The sequence below is a fragment of the Elephas maximus genome, chromosome 1 (assembly GCF_024166365.1).
Source record: "Elephas maximus indicus isolate mEleMax1 chromosome 1, mEleMax1 primary haplotype, whole genome shotgun sequence".
In the NCBI taxonomy this organism is placed as follows: domain Eukaryota; kingdom Metazoa; phylum Chordata; class Mammalia; order Proboscidea; family Elephantidae; genus Elephas; species Elephas maximus.
In genome coordinates this window covers 98844652-98865483 of record NC_064819.1, presented here as the reverse complement: position 1 = coordinate 98865483, position 20832 = coordinate 98844652, and the positions used below count along the sequence as shown (strand labels likewise).

The 20832-nt window shown below is 40.9% G+C and overlaps 2 protein-coding genes across 2 annotated transcripts in view; both read left to right on the top strand.

The window, feature by feature from the left end:
• Positions 1-18307, top strand: part of LOC126081476 (DLA class II histocompatibility antigen, DR-1 beta chain-like) — a 221657-nt gene extending 203350 nt beyond the window's left edge. Inside the window, exon 6 of the mRNA XM_049893603.1 lies at positions 17983-18307. Coding sequence (XP_049749560.1) covers positions 17983-17996 — 14 coding nt within the window. The 3' untranslated portion in view covers positions 17997-18307. The remainder of the gene's footprint in view (positions 1-17982) is intronic.
• Positions 5359-20832, top strand: part of LOC126081686 (DLA class II histocompatibility antigen, DR-1 beta chain-like) — a 245098-nt gene continuing 229624 nt past the window's right edge. Inside the window, exon 1 of the mRNA XM_049893723.1 lies at positions 5359-5433. Coding sequence (XP_049749680.1) covers positions 5405-5433 — 29 coding nt within the window. The 5' untranslated portion in view covers positions 5359-5404. The remainder of the gene's footprint in view (positions 5434-20832) is intronic.

Sequence of the window (20832 nt, the reverse complement as noted above, 5' to 3'; positions counted from 1 at the left end):
TCTCCTCACCTTCCCAAGCAGTTTATGCTGAGACCTTATAGGTGACATTATGCAGTGATGTGCCAAGATTGTGCAAAGATTCCTGCATGCCTCCAATTTCTCCCAACATCTTCGTGGCCTGCCTGACCATTCTTTAGCTCATTTGGAATTTTACAACTCACTTGGCAGTTAAATCCTTGAGCATGATAGTGACTTGCTTTTAAACTTAAAAAAAGAAAAAAAAAAAAGAATTTACCATCAAGTGATTCTGACTCATAGCAACCCTAAATAAAGGACAGGGTAGAACTGCCCCATAGGGTTTCTAAGGAGCAGCTGGTGGATTCAAACTGCCAACCTTTTGGTTAGCAGCCAAGGTCTTAATAACTGAGATACCCTTAGAAGCCTGTTTCTTCTATTTAATCCATTGCCCAGAAATAATCTTTAAACCATGAATCAAAACTATCCCACAAAGTCATATTTAAACTAAACAACATTTCAACTCCAATAATAAAGAATGCCTTCTTTGATCATTGATCTCTTTTAAAGAATTATCTGTATGAGATCAAATTGACAAGAGAAACTCTGAAACAGAGATGAGAACCTTAAGGGGTAGCTAGTTTAAGTTATTGGTGGTGAAGCCATCTGGGTAGAGCTAGTGAGAATAGTGACAGAATGTGAAGAGTGTAACCCATTTTCATTGAGCTGCACATGTAGGAATTGTGGGATGGTTGTATGTTTTGTTGTGTGAATTTTCATCAAAAATACAAAGTAAAAAACCTTTCTAGATAAACACAGCAGTGAATGGCACGTACAGGAGCACAACAAGGAGTTTGAGTTTGATGGTCTGAAGTCACATGGCCATAGGTGGGAAGACTATGGACAAGATAAAAGAGATCACAAGTTGGCAACAACACAGAGGGAAATGTTGGCAGTTAAAACACTTCATGGTTTAACATTTCTTCTGGAAGGAAAATAAACCAATGACTATACATTTTCCCTAGGTGGCAGAACTTATTACTTCCCCTAAAGTCTTTAATTCTTGCACTGACCCTTGTTGTGCTTTTGTATTTTTCATGGCTTTCAAAATTTAAAAGCAATAAGGATTCCTCACTTCTTGAGAAGCTTAAAATGTCTAATAGATATTCTGCTGTGGTTGTTAGAACCTATTTTCCCTTTGGTTAATAATGGAGCCATGGTTTGGAGATATATATATATATATATTTTTTAGTTAACTGAAACCTTTATTTTTGTCTTTAACATCTGACCGGACAACTCTAGTGGCACTTTTTTTAAGGTCAGGCCTCCAGTTTTGAACTTTACAGATTAACAAGTTATTTTTTTGCACCCAGACCATTTTGAGCATCTCTAGATGGCTGTGTAGTACCATTAAGTTTTGCTCCTTTATCTTGTTTGTGTAAACTTTTGAAATTGCAGATAGAATAAAACTAGGAATGTTAGCAAAAATTAATGAGACTGGTATGCTTCAAGTTTCTTAAAATGGTTCTACAATATTGAAGAAGTTGATTTGTTTGACAGGCACAACATGTCGAAGGACTTCTCCAGACAAGTCTTCTCCCCCCTGGGGAACCTTTTATAAATATTCAAATTGATTTCATTTAGGTAGTTTGGCTTTGGAGGATGGATAGAAGGTTTTTCATCTACAAGGGTGAACTCTCAGCAAAATAAGTCCTAAATGATTTTATTATTTGTTTTGGAGAAAACAAATAGCATTCCAGGTATACACTTTACAAGGAGCCCTACAAAATAAATGGTAAAGAAGTTGGTACGGCTCAACAGATTGATCAAGTTCTTCATTGCCGAAACCACCTGGAATTATTTGATTGTGTCCTAGGGGAAAACCAAAGTGGATTTTGAATAGTAACAGTCAGTTCTGTGCTGGATAACGAGGCAGACACCTTGTCATAGCACAATGAACCCAAGCTCTAGAGCAAAGAGAAAAAAACGAACTCTTCCTACATACAACGTGAACGGGCAGGTCTATGAGAATTCCAGTTGCTCTCTGTATGACTACCGTACGGCAAACTTTCTGGTGCAAAAGAAAAACACTGTGGTAAATTATTATTAAACACTGACAAGTTGAGTCGAAGAATGACATTCCCAATGGCAGCAGCCCTGTCACCTGACTTAGACAGTAATGGAAGACATCACTAAGCTACCAATGGCCTTACCAAGCCTGTCACATGGCACAGTCTTCTTTCGAAGAAGATGATTTTTCCACGGAAAGAAGAAATAGGCTTGTTTATCCATTTCTTATTATTCATATTTTTTCTTTTCTTAAACATAGGGACTAGTGGCCTGCTTCTCACTTCAGGCTGACCTGAAAACTCCTGAGATATCCTACTAGGACAAGTGACAGACTTTGTATGCTAGTTGTGCCTTATTGATATCTAAAACAGCCCACTTTCCAATATTTACTGCAACCCCTCAGGTTTACTAAAAGTGAGTCCCATTGTATGACAACCTATTGGACTCAGAATTTCTAATAATACAAAATTCATTCTGCCTCTTTTCAGTAGAAAGTTTATGTTTCTGATTTTACTTATTTGTCCCCAAATGTATTGGGACTTACCTCCCATAACTGCAAACCTACAGTCTCATGTATCGAGATCAGAGACTATAGAACTTCTGTACTGAGAACCACTTTCCTCCAGGACAGAATTTAACTGCCTTCTCCTCAGAAATAAACCCTTAAATGACACCTCTCATACACAGCCAGAGTGGAGCAGGAGAGTTTCTCCTCTCACTTCCTGTGAAAAACTTCAGCCTGGAGATCACCACTGGGGTGGATAGTTTGCTGATAGTTACTATAATGTTTTACTAAGCTATGTTTACTTTGAATATATATTGAAAAGCATAAGAGATATAATTTTGAAATGAGCACTTTTTAATTACTTATAAAGGTATACAACATACAGAATTTAGATCATAGTCGGTGTCCCTCTCTTTTTCAAAATAAATTCGAATGGTTTGTAAATTGTGTGTCAAATTCATAGGAACAAATTTTGTTAGAGTTCTCTTTAACTATATTGCAGCATGTTCTTGTTATAGAGTCACTTTTCTTTTCCATCCCATTGGGTTCTACAACACTAAGGTGAACTTTAGCTTGGCTTTCCCAGATTATCACACATTACAATGAGCACAAATTACAGTTTTCTGCTTGTGAAATGAAATGTAATACCCACCGGTTGCATCTGCACCCTTGCCAACAATCCTGAATTATCCTTGGAGTCTAAAGACACAGTTTCTTCTCTAATACAGGGATAGCTGTGGCCTCTATGCAATCTCTGCAGGATATTTGGAACCATCTATATTAATAGAAATATACTTCTCCAAAATGAGACGCTATTTCTGTTCAATTCTGAGATGGTCAAACTGCACTTGAGGTGTTGCACTGCATTGTGGTGAGAAAGCTGAAATAATGATTGAGAACAACAGGCTGGATTTAAGAATGTTGAGGTCACTGTTAATCTTTAATAACAAAGAGACTATAGATGTCACTACATAAGTTCAAATTTTGTCATTTCTAGAGGACAGTCAGGATGGTGATAAGGGGACTCTTTTAAAGAAAGTAGAATTGCTATGAAGAAGCTCCCCTAAATGATAGAAAATGCTGCCATTCATTAAAAGGAATAGCCTTACTGACTAGTCAAATCCATGAATTAAGGTGATAAAAATATTTTCAATATGAGGGACACTTTTGCCTTCAGACATTGAATGTAAGGTGGTATAATGACGGAGCTCGTGGGGTTTGGAATCACGTATAACTTGATTCAACCTGGAATGTACCATTCATTAGCCTTGTATCTTTACAAAACTTGTTTAATCTCCATCATTTTTTTCTTTTCATGTGCCGGGATAAAAAGGGTACTCAACTCAAGTGAGAATTAAATAAAAATATGATGCCTGAAAAGCTCTCAGTACAATCCTTAGTAGAAAGTAAAATGCTCAGAAATTGCTCAATAAAGTTTAATCAGCTTTTATTGTATCTTGTCACTAGAATATTAATCAAGTCACACAAAGAAAGACTGCTTGCCAGCAGTGTGGTGGATGTGAATTACTGCAGAACTTTAGATGTGGTAGTTGTTCTCTAAAGTTTATTCTGAATCACAGATGTTGCATTTATTTTGATGTCTTTAATAGTTACCTAAAAGTCGAATGAAGTGTTTCAAATTATATGATTACATCAAAGGATGCAATTCCTAGTTTTTCCACAGTTTTCTATTTCCTGACTGTTCTATGAGGTATTAACTGGCAAAGTCTCCTTATTTCATTCCCTAGGATTAAGCAAGGGAAGAGGGTCAATTCAGAAAAACATCCCCAGGTAAGGGAGAAAATCATAATGGGAGCTGAGAGCAAGGGACTGAACGCTTTCCCACACAAATATTAATTATTCTAAAGCAGGCTTCTTGTGCCAAAGGCTGACTTTGAGTCCTTTATTGATCTCTCAGCCTCTTGCAGCCTTTGATTTGAACCGTTTACCTTATTACATTATTAGGTTCAGTGCTGTGCAAAGGTGCCTTCAAGACCCTCCATCCCACATAGATTGCCTCCCATGTATTCTGGAGGTGCCTCTAAACAGTGACAGTATCAGGAGAAAAACATGAAAAATCTTTTCACCCAAGTTAGATTATGGAGTAACTTTCAATTTCCTTTTGTTTATCAGAGGCATCCCTACCTCTAAGGAGGTACAGACTATACTCTCCAATCAAAAAGTATAATTCTGTCAGCTCCTCAGTTACCAGGGAATGCTGCTTCTTGAGGGGGCTCCTAAGGGCTCAAAGAATCACAGCATTTTCCAGTATTGAGATTCCTAAAAAAAATCACCATGTCTTTATTTCTCCTGTGAAAAGTTAATTTCCCCAAATCTACAGCACAAAGTTATGTTCATCAAGATTAAAGATTAAAGGTCTCCTAACTTGCAGTCATCTTGCCTCCACCACCTCTCCTCCTAAACACACACACATAAAAAAATAAAACTTTTTTTTTTCTTTTTGTTACACGCATACTCTCGTCCAAACAGCTCCTTCTTGAACCATAGGAGAGATGGTGGCTTCTAAAGGGCTTAAAGTTGTGTGTACACATCACTGTCCAGCACAGGCTGCCTCACAACAGGGGTCAATTTAAACTCTTTAGATGTAGTTGGATCAAATCTTTAAAGTACTAACTTGAAAAAATCCTCTGAATGAAGCAAAGTCCAAGCTTCAGAAGAGGACCTTCATACAAAGTAGCTGACCAGCAACTGATGATGCTATTTTTCTCAAATGCTGATTGGTTGTCAATGCTGAGGCTACTCAATCCAAAGGCAATACAATGATTTCTTTGGGAAGTGAGTGGAGGAGGGTCAAGGTCTCCTTGAGGGGACTTGCCTGTTCCTCTGTTACCCTGTGCTCTCCTGTTCTCCAGCATGGTGTGCTTGTGGTTCCCCAGGGGCACCTGGATGGCAGCTCTGACTCTGACACTTACTGATGATGCTGAGTCCTCCTCTGGCTTTGTCCAGGGACACCCGACGTAAGTGAACACGTTGGCTGGTAGCTGTTATGGGGTGGGAGGAGTAGGGAAAGAGTTAACTTTGTCACTCTGTCCAGGCTATGTGAAGTCAAGTTCTTTAAAAAATATTGTGAGATTTTCTTTAGTGATTATCTATCTCTATTGTATGGATCCCAAAATCTTTCTACAATCAGTGAATAGGGAATTCTCCCCGAGAAAGTCACCTTAGGCTAAGACATGAATGATGAGAAGAAGCCAGCCATGTGAAGATCTAAGGGACAAGTGCTCCAGGGAGAGGGGACTACAGGGGAAAGGTCTAAATGAGGTAGGATGTTTGCTGTGTTTAAAGGTCAGAAAGCAGTCTAGAGTGACTGGAGCATAGTGAGCAAGGGGGAGTGTGGCATAAGATGAGGTTGGAGAAGAAGTCAGGAGCCAAATCATTTAAGGCCCTGACAGCCATGGTAAGAAATTTCATTTTTATTTATAAATAGATTGTTGAAGCCACTGGAGGGTTATATGAAGAGGTAGTTTATATATATATATTCTATGTGTAGAATGGATTGTAGGGTACACAAATGGAGGCAAGAAAACAGTTAAGGAAGATTGTAGAAATCTACAGGGAAGTCATGCTTGTGACTTCATTTAGTGCTCTAGTGATAAAGACAGAGAAGTGGACAATTTCAGGATATATTTGGGATGACTTAGTCTTGAATAACTAGGTGAATGTTGGTGCCCTTTATCGAGCCAGGGAACATTGAGGGAGGAAATGATTTGAAGTGGGAGGCTATAAATAAAAATTTTGTTTAAGTGAGGTTGGATATGTCATTTTGACATTCATGAGAAATTATCAAGAGGTCAATTAAATATAAGAGACTTGAACTTAGGGAGAGTCGAGGGCTTGAGATATACAAGTTGGTGTCATCACTACACGGATTCTATTAAATGTAGGAAAGTGGAGGAGGTCACACAGGGAGAGACAACATGGAGAGAAAACAAGAACAGGGCCAAAGGCCAAACACAGAGGCATCTTCACATTAAAAGTTGGCCTAACGTCTGGGGTCTCAAATGCTAACAAGCGGCCATCTAAGATGCATCAATTGGTCTCAACCCACCTGGAGCAAAGGAAAATGAAGAACACCAAGGTCACATGACAACTAAGAGCCCAAGAGACAGAAAGGGCCACATGAACCAGAGACCTACATCATCCTGAGACCGGAAGAACTGGTTGGTGCCCGGCCACAACCGATGACTGCCCTGACAGGGAGCACAACAGAGAACTCCTGAGGGAGCAGGAGATCAGTGGGATGCAGACCCCAAATTCTCATAAAAAGACCATACTTAATGGTCTGACTGAGACTAGAGGAATCCCGGTGGCCATGGCCCCCAGACCTTCCGTTGGCACAGGACAGGAACCATCCCCAAAGACAACTCATCAGACATGAAAGGGACTGGTCAGCGGGTGGGAGAGAGATGCTGATGAAGAGTGAGCTAATTATATCAGGTGGACACTTGAGATTGTGTTGGCATCTCTTGTCTGGAGGGGGGATGGGAGGATAGAGAGAGTGGGAAGCTGGCAAAATTGTCACGAAAGGAGAGACTGAAAGGGCTGACTCATTAGGGGGAGAGCAAGTGGGAGTACGGAGTAAGATGTATGTAAACTTATATGTGACAGACTGATTGGATTTGTAAACGTTTACTTGAAGCTTAATAAAAGTTAAAAAAAAAAAAAAGTTGGCCTAAGAAGAATGAGTCAGCCAGGGACACTGAAAAGAATTACCATTGATATTTGTTGGAGAAAACCTAAGAGAATGTGATGATGCAAAGAAGCCAAGGAGAGGAAACTGGTTACAAGAAGGGGGGAGTGGTCAGCTCTGGTGGATACCACTAAGAAGTGAGTGAGGCGAGAACATGACAGAGAAGTGAGCACTGGGTTTGGTGGACTTGACATTGGCAGATTCAGTGGTATATTTAGGTTGGAGACTGAAGTGTTTGAAGAGAGAGTGGGAGTTAAGAAGTGAACTCAGGATTAAATATGAATCATTTCAGCAGGTGGCCTCAGGAAAGGACTGTGCTCTGGGATCAGAGAGTCAGCTGGACTTAAAATATAAGAATAAAAGGGACTGAAGAAAAGCTGGGAGGAACTGAGATATTCGGACAATAGCAAGGAAGCACTAGAGTGTCTTATTATGCAATGTTGACTAGTTGGGCACAAAATCAGTAATTCTCACAAGAAACGTTTATTATTAGTGACCTAAAATACACAAACCATCGCCCCTAGGTGAAGAGGACACGATGATGAGCAAAACAAATCTGGTCTCTGTCAGCATAAAGCATAGTAACATTTTACAGGTACTGAGTACAAGACGTATAAATGGAAGGGATGAAAATTCAGATATGGGTGTGTAGAGTGAAATTAGCAGAGTTCCTGTGTGACGCCTGTGTACTGACTACATTATGGTTATGAGGACCTGGGATGAAAAAGGGGAAGTGAAAAAGTCTAAGTATTTGAACACTTTGGTAAGTTTAGAAGATGTGGTGGCCAGTGTTGAAAGCTGCTGAGCAATTGAAATGATGACTGAGAACCATCTATTGAATTTGGAATAATGAGGTCACTGTCAATCTTTACTAAGAAGGACACAGGCACAGAAGCTGTGGCAAAAGGCACAGAACGAGTAATTGATGACTTGCAGGAAGTTAGAATCATGTCCTGGTGAAGTGTTAGGACGCCAGAGCCAGATTTCTGGAGTTCTAATCCTTGCTTCACCTGCCATGAAATATTTGACTATGGGCCAGTCATTTAGCCCCTCAGGGGTTTTGTTGCTTCAATTGTAAAATGAGGAAAATACTATCTCCTTCATGGAGTTGTTCTGAGGATTAATAGAGGCGATGTATGTAAAGCATTGGAAATACTTCCTGATGCACTGTACTCTTAATTCAGTGCAGGCTATGATTTTTCTCTCCATCCACATATCCATGAATGTGACTTCCAAAATAACTCTCAAGTCTGCCCACCACCTCTAGGTACCCGTCTACTGCCATTGTTCAGGCCGCTGTCATCTCGTGCCTGGATTATTCTAGAAGCCCCCAAACTCGTCTCTTTTCTTCAATTCTTGCCTTTGTCCATATCCACTTCACTTTTTACTGTGTTTTCAGTGATGTCTAAAAATATATATACAGATCTAGAATTTCATTTCTGAAGTTCTTAGAGCCAGATGTCCTGTGGAAATTAGAATTTTGGATTTTAAAAATTAACTTTCCCAGTTAATTACAAACATCTTCACTTGGTTAAAGAGAAGTAACCTATAACCAAACACATCAATATTTCTATACCCAAACCTCTGAATACTCAGGCTTATGGAAGAATAGCACTATGTAGTATTGGAGACGATTTTCATAATAAGAAAAAGCAAATGAAATAGGTAAATATAGAATAAATATTCCAATACATTTTTCTTACAGAAAATATTTAGTAATGCTTCCAACTTACATATGACTTGGGTTAAGCTAAATATTAAGCTAATACATATCCACACTTATTACATCCTGTTACTTGAGGATCTCAGAGTGATAGGTAAATCAGGGTCATTATTCTCTTCATCATCAAGTTGGGTTGGACAATTCATTTTTTCCAGGAATGAAATTCACAAAGGATGAAGCAGCACTCACTAGACTGTCATTTTAAAGCTCCTTGCAGCACCATTGCAGCTCTGTGTCAGCAGTGTCTCCCTCACTGAGGAAGCTGCGACACTCTCAGGCTCTGTAGTGAATGCATCTGTTCAAGGCTGTTAATTAACTGATCCCCTGTTCTCACCATGTCACCTTTGGGGGCCTTTCCACCTGAGCTCTCCATGTCACCACTGCCATGCTCCTGTCGCCCCAGGAATTCCCAGCAGGGGCCTCATTGTCAGTGCTCAGTAATTTTGATGGCAGCTTCCTCTGACTTATTGAAACTTTTCCCTGATGAACATTCATCATATATTGAAGTTTGATATCATTTTCTTCTCCTTAGTGATGTGACAGTTTTTCAAACCGTCATCTGCTAGCTCATTTCCAAAGTCAGGACAGCTCAAAGTCTGTGCCAAACATTTCTAAAGGTTGATTTCTTAATTTTAGCATCTTAACAAGCACCAGCAATTGACTTTTTCCAGAAAGTTTTGGATTCCTTGACATCTGTAAACTGCGGCAATACAGAGTTTAAAAACTGTTTATAGCCCTGGGCTACTAGCCTAAAGGTCGGTGGTTCAAACCCACCAACTGCCCTGCAGGAGATGGATGTGGCAATCTACTTCCATAATTGTTGTCGCTGTGTGCCGCTGAGTCAATTCAGATTCATAGCGACCCTATATGACACGTAGAACTGCCCCCAAAGGATTTCCTAGGATGAAATCTTTATGGGAAAAGATTGCCAGGTATTTTTTCCCATAGAGACTGGAGGGTTCAATCTGCCAGCCTTTTGATTAGCAGCTTATCGCTTAACCATTGTGCAACCAGGGCTCCTTCCATAAAGATTAGAGCCTTGGAAACCCTATGGGGCAGTTTTATACTGTTCTTTTTTTTATAGTGTCACTATAAGTTGTAATTGACTCAACGGCAGCAGCTTTCTTCATGGGACGAAAGAGTCCTTGGACACAGGCTTCAATACAGATGTGTCACTGGGAGAAATTAAAAGCCATAAACTTTAGTTTTTACATAAGTTTCAGGAAGGAGTGTGTGTGGAGCAGTTGTATACAGACAATACAATTTTATACTTTTCTCCCATTTCAATCGACTCGATGGCAGCAAGTTTGGTTTTTTGTTTTTTGGTTTTTTTTGGTATACTAAACTTAAGCCACTGAAAGAGAGTGATTAATAAACGATGCAGAAATCAGGTCTCTGGTTCTCCCTGTTTTCCTTTATGAAAATTAAAGCACAAGTATAATACTTACTCCTTTCAGACATCCCGGATTTTGGCCTTTTCCATTGATTGCCCCCTTTTTTGTTTTCATTCTGGTGAAAATATGCGCAACAAAACATGCACCCATCTCACAGTCTCCGCATGGACAATTCAGTGACACTGAGCTCTGCTCACTGTGTTTGGGGAGAACGTGAGCGTTAGCACACCTGCTGTGAGAATCCACCGGAGCTTTTTCTACTTTCCTTAGACATCAGGAATTTTCTGTTTCTTTAAGAATCCAGTCCCAGTAAAATAAATTTTTTTTTCCAGCAAAATAAATTTGTTCTCCACTAAGGTTTTCATCAGATGTAATTCAGCACAATTTTCCATATAATTTTCATCTACTTCGTAGTGAACATGGACTTCTTCACCAGAGACTTTTCAGATGGTTTTCACCAGTGATTCTCACCCAGGGACAATTTGTCCCTCAGGGGGCACTTGGCAATGTCTGGAGGAATTTTCTTTGTCACAACTGAAGGTGCTATTGGTATCCAGTGGGTGAGACCAGGGATGCTGCTGAACATCCCACAATGCGTAGGAGAGCCCTCCACAACGAGGAATTATTCAGTCCAAAATGTCAATAGAGTTACACACACTGGCTTACACTGTGCTGCTTCGGAAAGTCCTAGGCTCATAGGTTAGACATACACACACCTCCCAACTCACTTTTTCATGGTTTATTTTACCTTGTTTCCCTGCCAAAACATTAGAAAATTTACCACTTTGTAGTTGCATTTATTCAATCAATGTAAGCTCAAGATTTTAACTTTTTTTCTGCCTTATGGAGTGGTTTTCAATATTTCATGAGTTCTTGGTCATCAGCATCTCTGCTAACTTTCAACAACTTGCCTTTATGTTGTTAAGTCATCCATGGGGGTGACTGGCAGAAGTATTTTTAGCTATAATGCCTTAAAGGCCTGCAGTAATTCTATATTCTATACTTTAAAGTCTGACGTGTCCTTTTATTTTTATCATTTTAAACTACGAGGTTATTCTTACCTTTTTTTTTTTTTTTTTTTTTGACTGTTTACCAGTTCATAGTCAATTCAACTTAAAAACAAAACCCAGAAGAATATACAGAAGCGTGTATGGTACATCAGAGCTCTGACACACATCTCACCCCTTGTCTCATCGGGTCAGATTTGCCAAATGAGTTTTGGCGCCGAAGTTAAAAAATGTTTTTTTCTTTTTGTTTTCAGAAATTTTTGGATTTTGAAATGTAGATAAGGGATAGGGTACCTGTATTAGATCGTGGTATTAATCTGCTCAAAATGATAGTTTCTCAGTTCCTATTACATTCGATATAAATCCACAATCCTAACATCACCTACAAGGCTTTAAGTACCTGGCTCCATGTGATTTCTCCAGCTGGATCTTTTCTGTCCCTTTCCCTTCACTCTCTGTGCTTCAGTGAGGTCTTTTCTTCTGGCTTCTTGAAGAAGTTCATTGATTCTTTCAAGGTTTTGGACATGGTATTACCTTTACCTGCAATGTGCCTCCCTTTTAGCCCAAACTCCACACATGTCCCACTCTTCCCCTAGCTCACATCAGCTTAGTATTTCATGTCATCTGTCTTGGTTATCTAGTGCTGGTATATAACAGACATATCACAAGTGTGTGGCTTTAACAAACAGAAATCTATTTTCTCACAGTTTAGGAGACTCCCAAAAAACCAAACCTGTTGCTATCCAGTCGATTCTGACATAGCGACCCTGTAGGACAGAGTAGAACTGCCCCATAGGGTTTCCGAGGAGCACCCGGTGAATTCAAGCTACCAACCTTTTGGTTGGCAGCCATAGGTCTTGACCACTGTGCCACTAGGGTTTCTGTTTAGTGGACTGGATATCTGAAATCTGGGTGTTGACTCTTGGGGAAGGGTTTCTCTCTCTGTTGGCCCTGGAGGGAAGTTCTTGTGTCTTTGAATTTCTCTTCCTGGGAGAGCTAAATGTGGCTTGGCATTTGTCTTCCCCCATGTCTGCTTGTTGTTCAGTCTGCTCTTTTTATATCTCAAAAGGGATTGACTTAAGACACACCCTACAGTCACACTGAGTCATTAACATAACAAAGAAAACTCATTAGGATTTACAACACATATTTGGGGGACACAACTGAATCCCTAACAATATCTTAAATGTCACTTTTCAGAGCGTCCTTCCTTCTCTGGCAATCTAGATCACACCATTATCCTCTGTACAGAAGGCCATACTTTTCCTTTTTTGACAGTTCTCACTCCTGTATAACGTCTTGCGTGTTTGGTTTTTATGTGGCACTTACACTACAATTTCAGCTCCCTGAGTGGAGGAGAGAAATCTGATTTTCTCTCCCTTGGATTTCTGGGGGCAGCGCAGGGGTCACAGGTCAGGACTAAAGAAGTGTCTACAGAATGGAGGAGGTGGCAAGTGTTCAGGGAAGCAGGTGAAGAACCGTGGGAGGTGAGAGGATGGGAGGCTTCAGGAGAAGGTGGTGAGATGGCAGAAGCCAAAAACCAAACCGGTTGCGGTGGCGTGGATCCCGACCCACAGCCACCCTGTGTGTAAGATGAGTAGAACTGCAGCCATAGGTTTTCCAAGGAGCGCCTGGCGAATTCGAACTGCAGACCTTTTGGTTAGTAACGTAGCTCTTAACCAGGGTTTCCGTAGACGGCAGGGATGGGGGCAAATCCTCATCTGGCCCCGACCTGGAGGTCTCCAGCCAAGTGTCTAAGCAGGAGAGGATCACAGGACCTGGGACCAGGCGGGCGCCCTCCGCCCTGCGGGGCCTCAGTGAGGATCAGGCGGGTGAAAGATGAAGCCGCACAGGCCGGTGGCTCGGTGTTGCGGGTGGAGCCCCTCAGGGGTCTTTAGTGCCGCCACCTCGCGCCAGGGGCCCCTGACTGGTGGCTTCGCCCTCAGTTTCCCCCCGAGAGGCCGGCGGTGACCGCATGTTTCCTGTCCCCACAGCAAGTTTCCTGGTGCAGGGTAAGTCTGAGTGTCACTTCACCAACGGGACGGAGCGGGTGCGGTATTTCCAGAGATACATCTACAACCGGGAGGAGTTCGTGCGCTACGACAGCGACGTGGGGGAGTACGTGGCGGTGACGGAGCTGGGGCTGCCCGTAGCCGAGTACTGGAACGGCCAGGAGGAGCTCCTGGATCAGAGGCGGGCCGCGGTGGGCAGGTTCTGCAGACGAAGCTACCAGGTTGGTGAGAGCTTCACGGTGCAGCGGAGAGGTGAGCGCTGGGCGGGGTGGAGACTGTGTGTGTGTGGGGGGGGGGTGCAGGCTGGGGTGTGAGGGGCAGAGTATGTGTGTGTTTGTGGTGCAGGCTGGGGTTTGAGGGACAGAGTGTGGGTGTGTGTGTGGTGCAGGCTGGGGTGTGAGGGGCAGAGTGTGTGGGTCTGTGTGTGTGTAGGCTGGGGTGTGAGGGGCAGAGTGTGTGGGTCTGTGTGTGTGGTGTAGGCTGGGTTGTGAGGGGCAGAATGTGTGGGTCTGTGTGTGTGGTGCAGGCTGGGGTGTGAGGGGCAGAGTGTGGGTGTGTGGGTGTGTGGGTGCAGGAGGGGGGCCCTCAGGTTGTCCTGGGGCCACTGTGGGGAGAGCTGAGGGGGAGGGGACATGGGAGAGTCAACATTTCGGATAGTGTGAGGCTCCTCCCAGGCTGTCCTTAACACAGGACCTTCTCAGCCATGAATCCCTGAAATAAAGTGTGTGCTGTTTGTTTGTTTCCGTAAGTATTTCACTGAGGAAAAAGTACCAGAGTAGTTTATTTATTTATCTTTTGGGGGATGGAGGAGAAGGAAATTCTGAGCCACCTCTGACCTTTCTGAGGCTTCTTTTAGGTCTAAACTTCTTGCTATTTTTGCTGTTTTTTTAATGTATATATTTTTACATGGTTGAAATAATTCTGAAACTAGCTTTTTTGAAGTATAATTTTTTACTAACATACTGATGTTGCGATTTTTATAATACTATTATTCAACTAGCTTCATATTATTGTTTTGTGTGATTGTAACACGATTTACCCCATAGTCTCCTTTGTTAGGTCTTTTTTTCTTTTTTTTAATACTGCTGAATATTTATTTAAAATTTTCATTTTTTAATTTTAATTTCTATTTATTTCTGAGGCTCGGAAATGTTTTTTTCATATATTTATTGGCCAATTTTGATTACTACTCTAAGAATTATTTATTGACTATTATCTCTAGGGTTCTACCTTTTTTCAGATAAATGGGTTCTCTAGGAAGTAAGATTACTAACGTATTCCTGCTATTTGATTCCGCATTTTCTTCATTTTCTGGTTTATACTTTGACTCTGTTATTTTCGATGTTAAGAATTTAAACATTTTGATTAAATGAAATGCTTTGCAAAATTGTTGGTAATAATTTACTATCAATCTTAAATCTACTACTTTGTGGTATTGTGAAAAAGTTGTATCCCAAGTTTCTCCTTCTTTTTAAAGAATAGTAATATTTACTGAGGATCTGCTAGTCCCCGAGATTGTCCAAAGCCTTAAGCACATATATTAATGAGCCCCAGACCCTGCCCTGACCTCAAATGTCAGTTTGGAAAGAGAGACAGTTGTAAAAGGGTAACAATTCCAATACTAGATATGTTTGTTTTGAAAAAGGAGAGACATTGAACAGAGGACAGTACATATTAGAACTTTTTTGAATGAATGACTTCCCTTTTGACTTTACCCCACAAGACCCCCTTGCTTTCCTTGGGACTCAACTCACAGAGTTAGACAATCACCTCTGTCTATTCCTGCCTCCCAGTGGTAGAACCGTTTCTGTGACTCTGAAGGTGTGAGCGCATCCAGACAGCATTCTAGGACTTCATGCTGTTATCTGCCCACTTCATGCTCTTATCTCCCCACCTGTCCCACTGCTGTTCCCCAATATCTCTACACTACTTTAAATCACCTTTTCTCTCAGAGTAAACATAGGACTTCATGCTCTTATCTCCCCACCTATCCCACTGCTGTTCCCCAATCTCTCCACACTACTTTGAATCACCTTTTCTCTCAGAGTAAACAAGGATAATAAGTAACAAATATATATAGAATACCAAATCCAGTCAATGTTTTATGTATTTTAATTGCATCAATTCTCACATAACACTAAGAGATAAGTTAATATTATTATTCCTCACTACAGCTGAGAAACTTGAGGCACCAAGGAATTAAAAAACCCTCCCAGGAACATCCAGTAAGAGGCAGAGCCTGGATTTGAACCCAGCCACCTTGGCACTTAAAGCCACACTGTTCATTAAACACTATATGCTTTACGAAGATTATAACAGTGAATAACTGTTCCAATTATCTAAAAACCCACAACGTTATCAGTGCTCCTCAAATCTAACGGTTTAAGTTCAAGGCCCATGACATACTGACTCGTATGGCCACATGGCCAACCTGAGGGAGACCTGAGCAAGACTTGGGAGCCTTGGTGGCGTAGTGGTTAAGAGCTCAGCTACTAACCAAAAGATTGACAGTTCGAGTCCACCAGCCTCTCCTGGGAAACAGTGTAGGGTTGCTGTGAGTCAAAATCCACTAGACAGCAATTTTTTAAAAAAATATGTCAGACTAGGTTTGAAGAGAGACAAAAAGACAGCCAAGAAGATTTACTATGACTTCCTCACTTATTCTCTTTGCTTTTTCTCTCCTAGTTGAGCCTGCGGTGACTGTGTATCCTGCAAAGACTCAGCCCCTGCAGCACCACAGCCTCCTGGTCTGCTCCGTGAATGGTTTCTATCCAGGCCACATTGAAGTCAGATGATTCCGGAATGGCCAGGAAGAGGATGCTGGGGTTGTCTCCACAGGCCTGATCCAGAATGGAGACTGGACCTTCCAGATCCTGGTGATGCTTGAAACCATTCCTCAGACTGGAGAGGTTTACTCCTGCCAAGTGAAATACCCAAGCCTGAAGAGCCCTGTCACAGTGGAATGGAGTGAGAAGCTCTCTAACCTCATTAGTTCCTTACTCACAAAGGAGGGGGCTTTGCTTATCCTTGAGTGTAGGGTTTCCCCTCTTCCCACACCATGTTTTCATTTTTTCCATGTTCTCCTCTCTTTCAGCACAGGTCACTGAGGGTAGCAGCTCTGTGATCCTTTCCACAAATACCTATGCCCCCTAGGGAGGTAATTATGCCTAGCAGGCAGTAATGAAATAGTCCCTGTTTGAATCTTCTCATGATATCACAGGACACAGTCAGCATCTTGGCCCTGGGTACCAGGCCCCTGCTTCCTCGGCTGGGCTTCTGCTTCCTGTGCTGTTGCTCTGAGGTATATAGATGGTCATTGTGATCTGGGGAGAGAAGCGTCCTCTACAATGCAGTGGCCTTCCTGACCTGAGGGGAATGCAATCTCAGCTCTGCCTTTTGTTAGCTCTGTCACTCTAGACAAGCTACTTAACCTCACTGAGTCCCAGGCTCCTCACACATCAGATGTGTGCTCAAACCTCATGTCTGGGCTGTGATATTTAATGAGTTCAGTGCCTCAACCTTGTACCTCCTCAGTGAGATTGTTAAAACTTTATCGTCCTCAAGGGACCAGTTATTCTATTTTGCAGAACAGACTTCTTCCCCCCATTCTCAAAGCTCTGAATCTCAGAGTCTCAATTAGAGAAGTCGGATTTGGGGTAAAAATCACTAAAGCTGGCTTCTTCTCTTAGGGGCACAATCGGGATCTGCACAGAGCAAGATGCTGAGTGGAATCGGGGGCTTGGTTCTGGGTCTGCTCTTCCTTGGGGCGGGGCTGTTCATCCACTTCAGGAACCAGAAGGGTAAGGAAGCTGGTGGTAGCTGGGGTTCCCCATGGACTCCGCTGAGGAGGAAATAGGGCTTTCTTCAACTTATTTTTCTATATAGCAATGATCTTGTATAATGCTTTTGTTTTCCTGTCAATCCCAAATTTTGGGGCATTCAGAAATAAAGAGCCCATGGTTCTTTTGTCAAAGCACAGGGGTCATAACCTGTGGCAGATAAAAGAAAGGCTACTGAGCATGGAGATCTTGGGTCAGGATCCTGGGGTAGATGAAAGAGGAACTACTGAAGCTAAATAAAATGATACTGGATTTGTGTGGCAGAAGCTTCACAGATGGCAGGCTCTCAGACTCTGCCCTCTTTTCTGCCATTATGTGATATGGGGTGTGGTGTTAGAGAAATCTCAGGTGGGAGACCTAGAACTGAGGACGTGGTGTGTGGGGACAGATGTGCCTCTATATCTTATAAACATACATCTTCTTCTCTCTTCCCCAGCACGCTCTGGACTTCAACCAACGGGTAATACACTTTCATGGCCTTTTACAATGAGATTTGGTTCTCCTAGAATTATAGTAGAGGAGACAAGACAAGAGACAGAAATATCCGGAAAGACTGAATTCAGACTTCTGATCAGGCAGTTTGTACTGAGATTCTTCTTTCTGCTTAAAAGCCCTGTGCTCTAGAGTAGCATTGGGTCATGGAGACTTAAGGCATTTGTTTCTTTCTTCTGACTGCATTGCTATAACCTGAGGGTCTCAGAGAGGGGAAAAAGCATTTGTTCATAGAGTTAGGTTTGGAAACCACACTGTTCTCTGTCTTCTTCAGGATTCCTGAGCTGAAGTGAAGATGGTGACACTCAAGGAAGAACCTTCTCTCCCAGCTTCTTCACAGCACGAAAAGATTGAGCTTCACTCTTATTCTTCCACGAAGAGAATGCTTCTTCAGGATCTGGCTCACTCCTGGTTCACTGGCCCTGTAGAAAATGTTGTCATTGATGAGTTTCCTCAGCCCCTGGCCTTGGCCTGTAGGTCCCGGATGTTGCTTAGAGTGCCTTGTGTTCCTTTTTCCCCAGTTTCCTTTTTATTCATCCTTACTCTTCCCCATGTATCTGAACTCATTGCTCACATTGCTTCATAAAAGTTTTCTCAAATAAACATGGAGTGAAAATCATCTTTTTTCTACAGCTTTAAGTAAAAGAAGTAGAAATAAGAGAGAAAATGAGGATTGCATTGTACTACAGTAATTGCTTTCACTTATATTCCTGAATTTTGGACACATGTAGATCCGGAAGATTTCCTTGCCTGCTATTTCTTGGGTTTTCTGTGTCCTATAAGGAACATTTCACTGTGCTAGGAGAAGGCCCTTTAAGGCACCCAGATCATGGTGGTCTCCTTCACCTTTGCATCATCAAAGATAAATACACAGGTCCCTTTCTACCATGGGCTACAGATGAGAGAGGACAAACATGAGAAACTGTGGTGTCTGGAACTATTAGGTTGCCAGTATTTTTATTTCATTTCTGCATGAAGGCGTATATATTCTTGCCAGGCAGCCTCAATTCATGTTTTGAATCTTTTTTTTTTTTTTTTGGTGAACATATCGAGTATGGAACACCAGCCATAAACCCAATTACAATTTTAAAACAAGCACACAAGGGTATTGCTTCTTTGTTTTATTTTTAGAACTGAATGTGGTGATATGTAATATTGTGGGAAAAACTATATTTTCCAAGGGAATTTTATTAAAAAGAAGCACAATGAGGAGTGATCAACTCCATAATATGTTAAGACGTATTATACATCAATTGTAGTAAACACGCCTTTGGTATTGATTCATTGTTGGTTAAATGCACCAGTGACATGCAGATGAATAGAAATTAGATGCCGAAACATTTGAGGTTTACTTTAAGATAAATAGAGAGTTTTAGAAAAGTCCATGCTAAAGTTATTCCTTTCAACAAAATATAAAGAAAGTATAAAATTAATAAACAAATATTATTTTTATTACTATTATCACCATTTGTATATCTAAACCTTTCTAAACACCGATGCATTCTGGTCTAAATATATGATGTTACAACCCCTTAGGAAAACAGTTTGTCAAATTCTTAAAAACTTATACAACTGTCATGTTGTTTTGTTAGGCAACATGGAGTTGCTTCTGACTCATAGTGACCTTATGTATAACAGATCAAAACGTTGTCTGGTCCTGCACCATCCTCGCTATTGGTGCTACTTCGGAGCCCATTGCTGCAGACAGTAAGCCACTGTCAATCCATCTTGTTGAGGGTTTTCTTCTTTTTATTGACCCTCTACTCTAACAAGTACAATGCCCTTTTCGAGGGATTGGCCCCTCCTGATAACATGTCCAATTAAGTGAGATGAAGTCTTACCTCCTCGCTTCTAACGAGCATTCTGTCTGTACTTTTTCCAAGACAGCTTTGTTGGTTCTTCTGGTAGTCCATGGTGTATTCAATATTCTTTGCCAACGCCATAATTCAAAAGAGTCAATTCTTCTTCTGTATTCCTTATTCAATGTTCAGCTTTCACATGCACATGAGGCGACTGAAAATACCTTGGCTTGGTCAGGTGCACCTTAATATTCAAAGTGATATCTTTGCATTTTAACACTTCAAAAAAGTCTTTTGCAATAGATTTTCCAAATGGAATACTTTATTTGTTTTCTAGACTGCTGCTTCCATTGGTGTTGATTGTGGATCCACGCAAAGGAAATCCTTGACAACTTGCATATTTTCTCAGTTTATCATGATGTTCTCCCATGACCCAGCAATGCCACTCCTTGACATATATGTTGACTACAGCCAATAGCTACAGAATATATTTAGAACTGCTAATTGCACAATGAATACTCATGAGATAAACCCTATGGTAGGCTATAAAAGAAGTGTCAATAAATTTCACAGGATTGAATTCCTACGGAATATATATTCTGGCCACAAACTTATTCAATTACAAATCAATAAGACTAAGAAAATACTTAAACTTTTGGAAGTGAAGCAACAGACTTGTAAATAACCCATAGTGTACTGAAGAAGAAATCAAAAGGGAAATTAGAAAATATTTTAAAATAAAGGAATATTCAGTTTTTTCACCAAAGTTTTTGGGGAATACTTAAAGCAGTTCTTCCAGGGAAATTTATGGCTTAAATGCTTATATTGTAAAAGAAGAAATCCATAAAAATCAGAAAGCTAAGCTTAATCTAGGAAAAGAGTGGATTTAACTAAAAACAAGTAGAAGAAAGGAAGTAGTAGAAGTGAGGAAACTAATAAAATTGAAAAGAGAGGTATAATAAAGAAAATCAGCAGAACCAGAAGTTTTATTTTAGTTTGTTTATTTGATAAACCACTTGCAAGACTTAAAAGGAAAAAGAAAAAAAAATCCAAATTACAAATTTATCAACATCTGGAATGGAAAAAAAAAAAAAAGACATTCCTGCAGATCCTACAGACATTATAAGGATACTAAGATGATATTATATTTTTGTGTCAATAGATTTCACATCTTAGATGAAATTCCTTGAATACTACAATGTTTCATTTTATAAATCTTTGTAACAAATAACCAGAAAGCTTAGTGGTTTAAAACTACAGCCATTGCATGATTTCTCACAGCTCTGGGAGTTGATTAAGCTCAGCTGGGTGATTCTCACTGTCTC